The sequence below is a fragment of the Acanthaster planci genome, linkage group LG03 (assembly GCF_054643075.1).
Source record: "Acanthaster planci isolate LZ-2023a linkage group LG03, COTS_SCS, whole genome shotgun sequence".
NCBI lineage: Eukaryota > Metazoa > Echinodermata > Asteroidea > Valvatida > Acanthasteridae > Acanthaster > Acanthaster planci.
Genome location: NC_141779.1, coordinates 6026979 through 6043633, shown reverse-complemented (window position 1 = coordinate 6043633; position 16655 = coordinate 6026979). Strand labels below are relative to the sequence as shown.

Genomic DNA, 16655 nt, shown 5'->3' with positions numbered 1-16655 from the left:
ACATGGCTCGTTCATACATTGTAGAATTACTAGTATGCTCCGAGTTTTTGGCCATTTAATGGTAAGGTTAATTTTGTATCACCACATGCTGGTGGTGTGGCCCCTACTTGGGAAGTATCAAGTGCGGCATACGACACATTCTGGGCATGTTCATCTCAGCATGGCTTCAACTTGTGGTGTAAAGCCACGTCATACCACTGAAAATATACACGTATCACTTATAATGAAGTAAAGACCCGCTGGCCTTCAGTTTTCGGGTCCAATACTTCTGAGACAACAGAAGTGAGAAAGTTCTGTAAAAGAGAGACATGTACACTGTAGTTCTTAAGTTCTACATGTGCGTTATTCACTGAACTTGTCAGATGAAGTGGGGGGCATGTGGCCAAGTGGTTAGGGTAAAGTCAAGAATTTTCTGCTTTCTGAAAGTCAAATTCTGCTCTCTTCTGCTTTCTAAATTTCATGAACAAAAACTGCATGTGACTGTACTTATGTACATGTAATGTAGGCCTACATTTACCGTACATCTACAGGTATCTTTGGCATAATTGTACATGTAGGGCTTACACACACCATGCCACTGTGATCTTGGACTGGTCCCTGTCCGTTTTGATTTATTCATAAGCCGTGAGATGTGTGGGCACTATGTAGGGAACGGGGACAAACTGACAACGGGCTAATAGCGATAGGAAAACTTCGATTCTACGTGGCTGGTCCGCGTCCCTTGAAGCACGTACTATACGTGACACGGATCAATGCGGAGTGCACTGGTGGTACATGTACATGTATATGCAACAATGCATTATGGGACACTCCGATTAGCTACACGTATCCGTAAGGGTACGGGTACGGGTTTGTGCTTGCGAACATGCAGCAGATCAATGCGAAAGTGTGCAATAGCGGTATATGCAACAATGCATTATGGGACACCGCGCTTAGCAATCCGTAAGGGTGCGAGTCTGTGCTTGCTAGCACGCACGATGTTCATTGCTACATGAAGTTGGACAGTCAACGCTACCCCCTCTGGACAGTCCATGTAGCGCACACCTGGCCTGGCCTGTAACGCAGGGGTGCGCATAACTATAGTAACGCTCGCTGCTTAAGAAATTTTTCGTTTGCATGAGTGAAGGCAATGTGGCCGTATACCATGCGGTCTGCGCAAGCCCGATTGCTCGTGGTGTGGTCTCACCGACCAGCGTGGCCGGCGAGTGCTAGCGCTGGGCTTAATTTATTGTTAATTATTTTGACAACTCACTGGAAAGGGCACAATGGCCAAAGTGTGCCTAGGGCACAGCAAAAGTGGCCATGGACAATGCAATTTTCCGAGGGGCATCACGGCAAGTAAAAGGTATCGACGGCACTGGCTGTCGTGGCCGTCGTGAATTTCAAACCCTGATTATTTGCATTTGGTGCATCTTTGCTGCAAGCAAGCATGCAGGGGCTGCTTTATCACTGAGGGTTGTTGCCCAGGTTTGGAAGAAAGAAGTTTGCAGAGAGAAAAAACAAAATATCACTCTCTCCAAACAGGCAGTCTAAGCAAATCACATACAAAACATTAAAAATTCAATCAAAGGCAAGCTACATTTACCGTGTTTAAAACGACCAGCAAATATAGATATGCAGACGTAGCTATTCAACGTATTGTTTTTGGTCCGTGTCAGATCATACAATGGAGTTAGGGTTGTAATCATTGACCAAAAATATTATCAGGACAAGCTCAAAGTCAAGTTTAAACAGTACAAAGGCTCAAGGTGTATCCAAATTTATTTTTTGATTTGGTTTATTAAAATAAAATGTCATCGTTGCCAGAGGCAAAATTACAATCACAGACAGCAATAAAACAAACGTATAAAGTTTATTATAATGTAAATGAAATTCACGAAAATTATGAACATCGCAATGTACAGAATAATTTTGAAATATGAAAAATGAGAAAAAGGTTAATAATACAGAAAGAGAAGTAGTCATAATGCTGTATAAACATTAGAGAACACTGATAACATTATAGCCTACACACCATTGAGTGACATTAGACATACCGTATAATACATCTATAAGTACAATCATATTAATGCACTTAAACAATTTTTATATTTAAAGATAAGATTAAACAGCTTTATTCCATCCTAACAATGATACTGGGTACATTACTAAAAAATTGTATGTTCAACTAAAGAGGTAGCATAGACACTGATTTAAGTATTGATTGATTGGTCGATTGATTGATTGATTGATTGATTGATTGATTGATTGATTGATTGATTGATTGATTGATTGATTGATTGATTGATTGATTGATTGATTGATTGATTGATTGATTGATTGATTGATCAATTGATTGATCAATTGATCGGTCCATTAGTCAATTGATCCAATGAACAAATGAATGATCAAACAAACTTGTAATATGTGTACATTGTACATACAGTAGCTGCAGGCTCACCCCTTGTATTGTTATTTCAGTAAAAAACTTGAACAAAATGAGAAACTTGTGTGAGTTTCCATTAACAGACATCCATCTGCCAATATGGATGACTTAAAAAAAATTATGTGAATTTATGTCATGTAGATGATTCAAGCACATGTATGCAAGTGTATAGATCGTGGTACCAGTATACATGGATGTACCTTTAATTAGCTGGACAAGCTGCTCTGCTTCTTTCAATTTAAATTAATGAAAAATGGCAAAGACAATGGTTATTAACATCATGACCAAAATTATTGTGAAAAACATTTAACAAATGTCTGTGTTGTCATTGCAGTTGTTGTACTCTTGAAGTATTCATCATCATAAGACAAGATGGCTGTGCCTTTAACACTCTTCAAACTTGCAGTTGAAAAAAGTGGCCCTAATACAGTAGAGACCACAACTGTACTGCTTGTAACTCTTAAATAAAGTAAAATGAGACATGAAAATCAACTATATAACTAACGGACAGTTTGTTGACAGATCAGTTTGTCTTACTTTCAATACCGGTAATTTCAATTCAGTTAAATGAACAAGAACATCTTATAAAATATGTGTACATGTACCGATGTGTGACCGATAAATCTGTGGCCATCATTATTATAAGAATTCATATAACAGTCTGCTGTAAAGTTTCCCAGGTGCTTTAAGCTCTCATGCTCTTTTGCCCATACTAAAATCTGACCGACTTACCGTACAATAGACCAGTATTGGCTAAACACTGTTCCTACCTGGGCAGCAAATAGACCTGTATTGGCTAAACACTGTTCCTACCTGGGCATCAAATAGACCTGTATTGGCTAAACACTGTTCCTACCTGGGCATCAAATAGACCTGTATTGGCTAAGCACTGTTCCTACCTGGGCATCAGTAACTGGGTCATATCAAGCACACTTTGTAAAGCTTAAACCATATTTCCTACTGTAGGGGGTCCATGGTTACATGAAATGTCATGCATTCATGTACATGTACATTGTACAGTATGTATACAAAAGAACGCAATTATTTGATCTAATGAAGCCATTGTAATTCTACATGTAACTCATTAGCTGCAGCGTACATGCACAATCCAAGGGGAATCTCCAAATCATCTCAAATATGCAGACCAATCAACATTGAGAGGGGCATCATGACACCACTCTTGAAGAAAGATCAACATTCTCTGTGCACATCTTTAGGACTGCAGTCAGGGCTCCAAGGAAACAATGACGACAGCAGCCAGTGCTGTGGCTGTTCCCTTCTTACTGGTTGAGGTACCCCACAAAAATTGCCAGCTTCATGGCCAGTTTTGCCTTATGCCCTGTATAACATGCAATGTGTACATTTACATGTACCAGCACAATGACCTTGGCAATCACATCCATTTTGCAAAAACATCCATACGCCTTATGGTCCTCGATATCAGTTTGTTTTAAACACACCAACACTTAATTCGATGTCATGCCAGCCAGATTGGTTGTCTTGATATCTCTCTGAATCATTCACACATATACACGTCGCGGGGTCATTAACATAAACACAAACTGTTCAAATACAATGTGTGGCTTGGTGCTCAATTCCACACTAGCAAAAATGCTTAAGATACGTTTGTGCAGTGTATGTATACACATACATGTATGTTCATGTATCCCAACTAAATTTGGTTCACTTGGAGAGTGTTTCAGTACCTCAAGCAGTGACACCTCCCGCAGCAAAAATAAATAGCTGTAGTGTATTCATACACCCACATTCCAAGAGGAGTACTGTACATCGTACATGTACATGTACATGTATGTGCGGCAGATCCTGCATGTCGGGTACCTGTACTTCCAATATTGACCAACTTTCTCTTTCTTGGTACTTGTGCATGTGGTACCCAACACTCACGGATGGTTGCGTACTTGTACATGGCAAATGACAGTTTTAACATGCGTGGTGTTCAGTTGTCAGAACTTTTTTGGATAACTAACTTACACACTCAAAGTTCTGAAACAACAAAATTTGGCAAATCAACATGCCATGCAAGAGAGGTTAAAGTGGATGGCCCAAACTGAACTGGAGAGGTCAGCCAACAAATAAAAAAAAATTGATTTCTTTTTTATTACTTTTATTACATTTATTAGGATAAATACTCCCATTTACACAATACACATTGTGGTCTCCATGCCCCTTCAGTCAATATGCATTGGCATTGGTGCACCCTATATGTACATGTATCTTCTAGTCTTAGTGCCTTCTATAATTGTCTTATTTACGTGTAAGGCAAGAGTGGCCTTGCCCTAAAAATCACCAACTTCAAGGTCTTTTTTTTTTATTACTGTAATAATTGCAAGCAATTCAGATATCTTTTCCCAAGCTTGGTCACCAGATGTGACCTTGTGCTAAAACTGCAGAAAGTGCAAACAATAGTTCTAAGTGTGGTGACAAGGCATTTTTGGTATGTAGGATTTGGCTGATGTGTGGGAAATACATGTACATGTACCGGTACATGCTGTCCCCTATAGTTGATTCTCAGTATAAAGAACACTGTTATTTCAAAATACTGTTTTAAAGAATCTCAATGTCTTGAAGTCTCTTGTTGTTTTCCACTCCTTTTATAACAAAGTCCTAGTTGAACTTGTCTGGTCCCTGTAACTTTTTTATAACGATAGTTGACTGTAAATGTATGCTTTTTGTTAAGGGCAGGTAATTTATTTCAGTTTTCATTTATTTCCTTAAAGTTGATGTTTGTTAAATTTTGAATGAATGAATGAATCATTTATTTCAATGCTGTCATTCTTTACAATAAGCAAACATGATTCACATTACTTAAGTACTAAGTACATTGCCATTAACTTGAGCAACATTACATAATGTATCATTTTACATTTGATGAATTAGATGACAACATTTAGGTTTAAGGTTAAGTAAGAACGCTTGGTACCCCAACCTATGGAGAGACAAAGAAAACGAAGCAATCTAACCTACTAGGACAGACAAATGACAAACAGGACAAGACAAAAACAAGTGTGAGACAACACTACAAGTGGTTTACATGCAAGTTTCATGGTAGCCTATTGAGATCATTTTATAGATATAATAGACTTCAAACATGAATTATTATCATTATTATTAACCCTAAATAAAGGTTTCTTTGCCAAGAAATTGCTCATTTCTTAACTGAATTGTCAGGGTCTTCGTAAATTTATACTGGACTGCCATAATTGACCAGTTATCGGTCAGTACACGTATACGGTATATGCAGACTTGCGTGGACATATCTTGAGGCTTCGGCATGTGCAGCAAGTTATCACTCTTGAAATTTAATATACTTGTGCCTGGTAGGTAGGTAGGTACATGTAGATGTGCAGTAGCTCTGACATGTCTGAGGTAGTACTGTGGAACTGTTGAATGGTTCATAATTTGCTCCAAGTACTGTACCAGCACACTTTTACATGCAACAACACAATTTTGTTATCTGAAAACAAATGTATAGAGTAGAGACTTTATGGAAAATTATCCCTTCCACTTCAAAGGAATATCAATGGCAGCAACGTACATATCACCAATCACTTGTAATTGATAAGCCTTCGCCACATCTGCACATCACGGCATATCCTTTGCTCCCTGTGCAATTTCCTTAGCCTTTACAGCCAATGGAATGCACTGTGGAGGAAAGTGTACATATACATTGTAAGAGAGCATCTGCGCAGAGGAATATTACAAGCATATGCCAATGTACATACTATGTGAATGCTATCCCTGGGCTGTCTGGTGTTTTCACCTACACATTCAATGTATATGTTCTGGCAGGTGTACCTGTACAGTACTTATACATGAATGCACACCTGATGTGCACTACATCTTGGAGAAACATTTGTTTTCACTCGTCAGCTTTGATGGAAGTATCAACTTGACGGTCGGAAATTTTATTGGCTTGTTCTGGCAAAGGACACAGTAATTGTCTACTGTAAAAGGAAAACATGGCGGATGAGGATGTTGAAGAAGCTGAAAAGAGGAGACGAGCCAGCACGGATTCTGTAGGCAAGAGAAAAGTCAGTCTTGATTTTGGCAAGCGGAGGGGAAGTTTATCTTTTGCTAGGTGGTTCCGCAGAGACAAAGAGGTTGGTTAGCATGCTATAACCAAAATACATGTACATGTGCCTAGAATGTCAACACTGATACAGTATGTTTTATCACTAAAGCTTTTTTGTGTGCACGTACTTGCAGCCTGCACCAAGCTTGACCAGTGAGTTTTACTCATATTTACTTGAATGAAGGGACTCTGCGTTTTCTGAAGATTTTGAAGTTGAACATCAATGTGGCTCCTTCTCAGCAGTAGTTCCTAATTTGCCGGACATGTAGTCTATACATTCACCTTTTCTTATATTTCATAAATGTGTTTTGCAAACAGTAGCACCACTGCTTTTTGATTGAAGTCTGTAGATTGGCAATAAAATTGTTCATTGCAGGTCAGAGATAAAATTTTAAAAAGTACAGGTACATGTTTGTAGAGCAAAGGACAAATTGTTCATGTGCATCTACGCTATTGGATATTACCATTACATTTGTACAGCATTACTGTATCAATAAAAGTCCTCAGTTTACAGGGTCACTTACTGTGCTCAAATCTACATGTACTCTATTTGGGATTAAGGTCCATTGAGTGGCTATTGTTACTTCAGTTGCATTCACTGAAGCATGTCTTTCAGTACTAGTTCCACTACGTTGACAGGGTCACTTACTGTGCTCAAAGCTAGTCACCAGTAAACACTGCTTTCTGGGCAGTCAAAAAACAAATTTCTGCCTGTGTGCATCGTAGCCTACATGTACATGTATGTATGCTTTTGGCATTAAACTTGTACTGGTAAGCATACTTGTGTGATGACAGCAAGGCAAGGTAAAAGATATCCACTTGAGAGTGAGGTAAGGGTAAAACTGTTCAGTCAAGATCTACTTGGCATGGTATGTGTATACATGTACTGTATGTTGAAAGTGTACATGTACATGTGCCATCTATGTGTATGCAGTGTTACATATTAAATGAATTATCTTCACACAATGTCGAGCCTTAGGTGTTTCAGGTGTCTGTTCTGAAGAGATGTTTTAGCTGCGACTTGTTAGGCAGTTCAATTTATGCAGAGGGAAAGGGGTGGCTCGTCTGAGGGTAATCATACACAGTAAATTTATCTTTTTGATGATGACCACTCATTACAAACATCTGATACATGTAGGCATGTATCTGGACATGTATACATGTATTCAAATATATGCACCTCCTTCTATTGGTCAGCCAGAGCCAAAGGTAAAAGTCGCGATGCACTCTACTGTACATCTAAGTCAAAACAACACTGAGGCTGTTAAATGTCAGCTGCCCTACGATATTGCACAAGGAATGTAAAGGACAGTCTCATTGGAGAGACTGCAGAAGATTCTTCCAAGCGGGGCAGAGCTTTTTGTCAGTGCCAGACGTTCACAGCTCAGTTGGTTTTGCCCCGATAAAAAGTGATGGTTATATGATACACTGTTTCAAAGGACAAGCATGATGCATTTGAGCTTTCCACTAGATATGGAATTTTATTTTTTATCATGTCGATGCACCATGATTTAGGGGGAAAGATGTGTTAAAAAACCAAATTAGGGTCAAGTGACGACAATGGACTGATAGGTGCAAGCCCAAGCTGGTTTGAAACATACTAGTTAAAAGCCAACACATTGCACTTTTATATCTATCCTACTTGTTATGGTGAACAAATCTAAAAGGCTTTAAAAACTTCAATTTCTGTCAACCATTTTTGTACTGAATAGCTATCTGTGTTTTGGGCTGTTTCTGTGAACAGAGCTCAATGTTCTTGTTTTTTAACTGCATCTTCATTACATGCTATATCATGGGGAAACAAAACAGGTTGAAATCTGCTGCAGTCTGGCTTTCTTATCTGTCACATTGCCAAGTTAATGACATAAAGCAAGTGCTCATGTTCACAGTTATATTAGCACATGGCAATAAGGCCAGTAGCTACCCTTTCTCATAAGATGTATTCAATGAACATAACTGTGCAGTGCCCATTTTAGAATGGCATCACGGTACCTCCGTTAACCCAGAATAATGCAGAAGCTTTTAAGTGCAGCTTTGAGTACAAGCTAATAAAAACATCTTTACTGGTTTTCACTCCTGCACATTAACAGTGCATACCACTAAAGGCATACAGTTGTACAAAATGGTTGTCTCAGAAAAATTCATCGCATGGACCCTTTAAAATTGGTTCAAATAGAAGAGTAATGATTACCTCATGATATTTTTCTACATGTGACAACTTGGACTTTGGGATTGTGAATGCATTCAGCATTAATTTCATTGAGGCATCAGATATTTAGTAGTAACCTGATGAAAGGCTTTGTGCAAATCCTGTTAATCCACTACTGTCAGCAAGGGTAACAGTTACAGCCAATAGTTGATTCAGCTGACATAACTCAGTGGCTGACTGCATACTTTCTCAAATCCTCAACTCAGTTCTTAATCCTAACCCCATTAACACAGTTTTAATAATAATCCTGTTGGATTCAGAACAGTCAGGAAAACCGAATTCTAGGGTGTCGTATCCTTGGCATTTTTAGTTCCGAGACAATTCTGCCAACTAACATTTGTCAGTGCAGTATGCTGCTGATAGTCAAAGGCCTTTATGTGAATAAGAGAGAGGACAGAACATATTTCCAAAACTTTGCACAAAACATCTCATTTGCCTGACCGATATGTGGAAATGTATTTATTTTTTGTGATTGTCTAACATCAGGTTTATTCGCCATCCTGAACCTAGTCAGGAGAGTATTTGAATATTATGTACATGTGAAATTGACCTAAGTTAACACGTCGTCTGGGATGACTTGGCAAGATGTCCATATTGCTGAAAAAAATTTTGAAAAGTGAAAACTAACTACTGGCCATGTTACATGAAGTTATTGATAAACTGTTACTTTCCCCTTTCCGTATTCCATCACTGCCTTTAATTTTTTTTTTTTTAGATTTACAAGCATGTACACGTATGGACTTGCATGTATATGTAGCACAGGATTGTTCGTTTGTCTTTACTTGGCAATTTAGCCATTAGATTTTTGAACATGTGTATGGGGAGATTTATCCACCCCCCCTTCTTAATCCTTAGACACACAAATGATACCATCTTTAAAGAGTCACATAAAGACGCCTTTCCATATGCATGTTAACACTTGCACCAAGCGATGCGCGTCCATCAAAATTGCTTCCGGGATGATTTTGATGGCCAAACACAATGCGCACATGTGTTATTTTAATGGAGTCAATTTTTGTGTCAGTAAAAGTGAAATGCATGAACACATTGTGTACACAACGCACCAAAAAACGTGCACGGAAAGCTTCCTTAAGAAGGCTGATTTTTGTGCATGATGGTATTTTTGTTTTTAACCCAAGCAATTTTTAATCCTCCAATTTTTATATTTCCCCATACTGCTGGGATTAGGGTTGAGAAAATCTGTCATGAATTTTGGTGTATACACACTGATAAGTACATTGCAGGTTCAATTTGAACACAGTTTTTGTGCGACTTTTATTCTTCAGTATATGAAAACTTTTCCTCTCTCTATTTGATTAAATAATCCATGATTTGCTTGGCCACTGAGGCTGCTGTTGCTGTGATGTCATCAAGAGAAGTGTAGTTCAGTGCATATATTTTCTGTTAAAATTGTAAACCCGAAATTTACTTGAAAAAACATCTCTGAGAAATCCATTGGTGCTTGCTTATTGCTATGCATATTAATAACAATGAGTCAGCAAAGAAGAGAACCTTTTGGGGTACAGTGTACGTGTCACATTAAAGCTTTCGTCCAGGGATGACATGACAATAATTTTGCTTATGAATATGGAAATACTCATCTGAAACTGTGACACAAGGGTGCATTTTGAAGGGTTTTTCAAAAGAAATCGATCAGTTAACCTATATATACATGTACATGTACTTGTAGATACAGCAACATGTACTTGTAGATACAGCAACATGTACACTGTACTAGTACATGTACATGTATATGTGTGTTTGTGTTAAGTTTTACTGTGTTGTGTCCTGTAGAGAGTAATTCACAATTCAATTGACATCCTGTTCAAGATGCGATTCCATTGTCAGTTAGACGTGTACAGACCCAGAGAGTACCTACATGTACATGTACATGGACCAGTACGTGTAGTCTTTATAGTGGTAAGGCAAAGGCATACAGATAATCAGTGCAGAATTGGTAGGCATCAAAGTTTGATATTTACTGGCTTACATGTAGTAGCTATGGTTACAATTCAAAGCAGACTTCTGTCATGGCTGCTAAGCAAAACAGAAATTATAACTGTGAACACTGCTTTGCATCTTTGTATTTACAGAAGTAAGGTTTTGACATCATGGTCAACATCGTACAAAATGGTTTATAGCTACATGTACAATGTATGCGTACATGTAGGTAAAAGAAATGAGGATCATTAAAGGGCTACATTTTATTGATGTAATGAGGTAGATTTCCCTGGGAATGTTGGTGGTCTTCATACCATTCAAAGTCTTTACAATACCAGTGTGCTGATCCATTCCCCATCCATGCCTTGTACAAATAACCTGAATTCAGGACAGAAATGTCAAAGATGTCTGTGCCATGCACTGGCACAGGGTTCACATGTTATGCGCAAATGTATGCAGGCATAACTTACATGTCAGCAGGCTTTTAGGAAAATGCTTTTCATCATGTGTATGGTCTACATTTAAATTATATTATCATTCTTCTAGACATTATTTTAGATGTAGTTGAAATGACTTGGACCCTCCTCACTGCCCTGTTCAACATTTGGACATTATCTGGTGATAAAGTAGGGTCCAAACAAGTTACAGTAGCAGCAACATTGTAACACCAATGGCAGCTTGTACATGTGCATGTACCTCAGGAGTCCTTGGATATTTTTTAATATATTTAATGGGAAATTGCACTTTTCACTTGCATTGTAAACGTGAGAACCTTCAGTGTAATCCTTAAACTCTACGTGTATCACAGGTGCTATATCCAGTATTTTTGCAGCCATTTTGAATTAAAATGTGTACTATTACAAGTGCATGTGATTTGCAGAAAAGTATATGTAAACATACGGTACATGCACCCTTACCAAGAAACTTTGAACTCCATAAAAAGATAAGATTAACCCTAAAGAGCTAAAGGGGCCCCCCAACTTTTTTTTCAGATTTCGCTACACTGCTTTTTTTTTGGGAGCTGAGCCTTTATGAGTTTTTAGAGTAACTCTTCTGGTCATTTTGACATTAATGTTGTGAAAATCAAACATACCATTCTTGCACAGCACACATTCTTCCAAGGCAAGTCTGCCAAAAATTTAACCACTGGGAAGCTTAATGCACACAGGCTGGTGCACGTGTAGCTTTGAAATTCAAATGACCGTAACAGCAAACCCATATGTCTGATTGAGTTCAAACTTCACATTTGTAGATGATAAGGGATGTCATAACATGCATGCCAAGTTTAAACAAAAATTGCCACTTTGTTCTTATGGGGGGGGGAGAATTCCCTGGGCCCCCAGCTGTGAGATGGGCAAAAATAACCCCCGCTCTTTAAGAGTTCATGCATTTGGAGGATGAAATCGGATGTTTTTGTAGGGTTGTTATCAGTAAAGCTGCTAATTGCAAAATGGACTCATGCAGTAGCAGTAGGTACCATACCAGTACTTTGCATTAGTGTACATTGTTCATGTACCAAGAAACTTTGAACTCCATAAAAAGACAAGATTAAGAGGATGAAATTTGTTGGGCTGCTGTTCATTGTGTATTGGACCCAGTAACAGTGTAAGCAGGATCAGTATGACGTGCATGTAATTTGTACATGTGTGTACATACATGTACACTTACCAAGAGACTTTGAATTCCATTTAAAATGTGGCATTTATACAGATGTGACCCACTAATTCAAAACTAGGTAGAAGTACAATGTAGGTAATTATGATGTTTAGCTGTTCCTCACCCCTCCTTTTTTTTACACCTCAAAGTGATCGAAGGTCTCAATTCTAGCAGCAGAAAGCTTTGGTAATTACAGGCAATGAAAGTTGTGGAACTTCCATGCACACAAACACAGGTAATTCCACTACATCAGGGATATGATGTTTCTTCAACCTGGTTGTTGGATGGCGGTTCGCAAAATACATGATGTATAATAAAAATCTTCAAGACTTTGTTGGTTTTGATGAGGACTTTGTCCTGCAGTCAATGAACAACTGATCATCAAACACTGTTCATGCATCTTCTCCAAGTTCTACGTGAATTTTAAACTTTGTGGGGGTTGATGAAATTTTGACATTTGGGAGAAGGGGTAAAGTTATGTCTCCCTTAATGACCCTTCAAAATCTGGTACATACATGTACTTGTCTGGGCATGTTTGCCATCTTTGGAATTGGAAGCAATTTTCAGCCATTCATTGGAAGTTTCTTCATCATTCTTCATGAGTGAAATCTATTATGTTGGTACCAGTACTTCCACTGTATCTTTTGTTCTGGCTTTGTACAGTAAAGTTTCTAGTTGAGAGGGACACTTTAAAGGGAAAATATCTGATTTTTCATATTTAAAGTGTCTCTCTCAACTAGAAGCTTTGAAACCAACACAAAACAACGGATGTTTAGTTTGTGAACTTTACACACAGTGCACATACAGGTAGTTCCTTAATGTCAAATGTGTGAAGTGATGATCAGTGCCATGTGATTGTGGCATCTCATCTCAGAAGATTAAAACCATTGGCTTGTTGATGCTGATAATGAAACACAGATGCATCCTTGTTATCACAGTCAACTTACCACATGTACATGTAGGAAGTGTTTGACCTTCAACTTTCCACAATACATGTACATGTATATTTTTGTTTTCAGAAACCAAAACAGGATGGCCATATTCCATTAAATTCCACAATTATATCTTCTCAAAATATGCACAAAGGCAAAAAGCTATGCATGCAATTATAAAGAAATTCAATAAGTACTATACATGTGTGTATGTACAAGCACACAGGTAAATGAAACACAAGATATTGAAAAGTAAGCCTATGTCTTTCATTCACTACATTTAGCAACAGATTTGTAACAGTCTTGAAATGTAGGTTCAATCAAAAGAAACTATAAAAAATTAAGTGAAAGCAATAGAAAACATCATCAAATAGAATTGAATAAAAATAATCTTTCAAGAATACAACATACAGAAGTGCAAAGTACTGGAACCTAGCAAAACTGTCAATATCATTGATCAATGTTACATGTACACGTGAGAAAGGAATTGGCCATAACTTTGTGCGCTGCGAAATGCCATAAGTCAGTCTCAGTTGAGTTGAGATTATGCCCAGATATCAAACATTCCTGATTTGGTCTGATAGAAAACTACAGACAGTAGGAAGGACGGCTGGATTAATCCCTAATTGTAGTAGTTTTTACCAACAGTTGTACGGTTGATATGATCAAAGTTACATGCAATGTGAGTCTGTGGCCACTCAATTCACCTTTGTGCACATAAATTTGATCTGTATAGTATGTATGTGCAATACATACATGTACAGTGTATACAAGAGGAGAAAGGTTGCATTCAGCTTTTTATTGGTTTTAATCTTTGATAAATTGGTGGATCAACTTTGTACGGGAATGATTTGTGTATTTATTGGCAGATTGCATCCTTTTGTTTGAATTGGGGTTTAACTGTGCAATACGTTCATACATGCAGAAGGTAAAAGTTCATTTGGTATAGAGGCATATGTTTATGTAATTTCTCAACTACGGTAATTGAGGTAATGTTAAGTTAATGGAGTTGTTGAAGCAGTCATCTGGGGTTGTCTCTAGCCTCCTGTCCTTGACACAATAGACTGATTGCATCAGCTAAGTCACATACATGTAACCTATAATGGGTATCAAACTAACATAACGGCCTTCCATAGCAAAGTGTGTCATAAGTTTTGTTTACCAAAGATTTGGTAAATTACACTTATGACACACTTTGCTATGGGAGGACGCTACATGTATGTTTGCTGTTTCATGTTTCATACCAACTATACATGTAGGTCACGTGACTTAGCGGGTGCAATCACTGTTATTTGATGCAGAGATGACACCTGTATTCCTTGGGAAGAGGAAAAGTGTGAAAAGAATTTCCCATTCCCAGGTTAGCTTGCAGTGGGTACCCGTAGATACATGTAAAAGGTTGTTTCTTCTTGATAAAGGAAATTTGAAAAAGCTACGTGAACATATGTTCCACTTCCAATGACTTCCCCCAGTGCACGTGTACAGTGTCTCTCTACCCCTGTATTGATGCATGGCCCCTTTCCCCTTCCAAACATTCCTGGTGAATTACACATCATTTACATGCACAATATACATGCCTGTTTCTGTACTCATACATGTTTGTCCCCATGCTCACTCTTATACCCCTGTCTTACATGTAAATTTCCTTTGTTACTGTTCCACAATCAAATCATTTATTATGTTGGTTTTTAGTCACAAGGAATTCTGTGTCCGAGAGCAGAACTTCACTTATGTAAATTGAATATTAAAAAAACTTTGGGGGAAAAATGCAACCAATAACTAACAGCATAAAAGGATAAAGCATCAAAACCCTCCTATGCTAAGATACATTCTTGACACATTTGTCATATCAGTCAAAATCAGTCAAATTTCCCATATGTGTCTGTGTACTGGGGGAAATCAAGTGGAAGGCATTTTTGACTGTTTTTGACGGTTAAAACAGAAGGAGGGTTAATTGATAGGAAATGCACTTGTAATCGGGATTCAGGAAGGGAACTCTTTTTTTGGCTGTAGACAATGAGTATTTCTAACATACATGTACATGTACTTGACATGTTGACAGATCAAGTGTACAACACCTGAGTACAAATCTGTTGGTGTTTCATGTACACACAACACATATTGTATCTGTTCTTACTTGTCTTTGGTCAAACTGTTGGAAAGCTACTGTAACAGCAGGCCAGGTTTGCTCTGTAGCTACTGCTGAATCCTGGTATCTGTAATCACACGTATTAGACATGTACTTGTATTAAGTGTAGGGTGCATGTGGACTTGTTTATGTATTTGGAACATTGCACTAGGAGGTCTGAAAGCCTCATTCAATTAGTGCCTCCTGAGTAAACTGAAATCAGGCCAATAGCTGTGAGAGATGAGGATAGTACCACAGTATGGACCTAATGTGATTCTAGTTCATTGCATTAATATTGTGAGTGCATTGCAGCTGTAGGAATCTAGATTTCTGCCTCAGTTCCATGCAGATGCTGGCGATTGTTGTTCAAATGTTGGACAATTTTGGGGGGCCATTCATTCTGGCCCTGATTCAAAAACATTTGCAAAGCCAGAGGGAATTTTTGCCCTTTTTGAACAAAAGAGGAACAATAGGAAGTCATAGTTATTATATTATTTATTCTTATTTACCATGGTGAAACCTTGTTTTCAGAGGAGCACTGTTTTCCAGAGGACAATTAATTACAATAAAAGAAAAACACTTAAAGTGAAAAATCAAAACATTGGGGTACAGTAAAACACATCTATAATATATAACAAAGAAAAGAACCAGTACTGATAAGCATTAATGAACATTAAAATAAACAAACGCTAGAAAGACAACTACCAACAATCATGCCCATTCATGCTTTACAAAGCAGGGTTTTAATACATATGCTTTTAAAATTGGCTACAGTAGTGGGCAGAGAATATTTGAGAGAAATAGGACGTAATATTGACGTCAGTGGGTGTGTAAACTTATGTAATGTTCTGAATTGCGTGCAATGGTATACATACATGTACTTTACTATTTATAATGCTTATTGCTTGTTTCCTTTGCAGAAAATTGATGAGAATGATGTGGTTGTGGATCATGGCATCCACTATCATCAGCCCCAACATCCAGTGGATGAACAGGACAGTGCAGGTACATTGACATCAGTGTATAGGTCATTAAGAATGTACAGTTTAAATGTAGTTGTACCATTGGCTTGTGCCATTATTCTATGGAATCAACGAATAGGAAGGTTTTTGATTCAGTCAACTTGTTTTGAGTGCATTACTTGAAGAAAAAGCAAAATGCTTTCAACAGTCAAAGAATATTTTCAAGGATGGATTTTCGCCAGGGGGATGTTAATTAATTTTAGATGCCCAGATTTTAGATGTGTTATAATACATGCCCAACATGTATTA

At 37.9% G+C, this 16655-nt stretch overlaps 1 protein-coding gene across 5 annotated transcripts in view; it reads left to right on the top strand.

Annotated features, from left to right (window-relative positions):
• The window catches only part of LOC110986744 (electroneutral sodium bicarbonate exchanger 1-like), a 73855-nt gene that overhangs the window by 16078 nt on the left and 41122 nt on the right, over positions 1-16655 (top strand). For 2 of the 5 annotated variants that reach the window (XM_022248917.2, XM_022248909.2), the window contains exons 1-2: positions 6131-6546; positions 16305-16389. In XM_022248917.2, the coding sequence (XP_022104609.2) occupies positions 6406-6546; positions 16305-16389 (226 nt within the window). In that variant the 5' untranslated portion in view covers positions 6131-6405. Of the gene's footprint in view, positions 1-6130; positions 6547-7173; positions 7349-16304; positions 16390-16655 lie in introns of those variants that run through there. The other 3 variants (XM_022248935.2, XM_022248943.2, XM_022248927.2) reach the window with 2 other exon arrangements.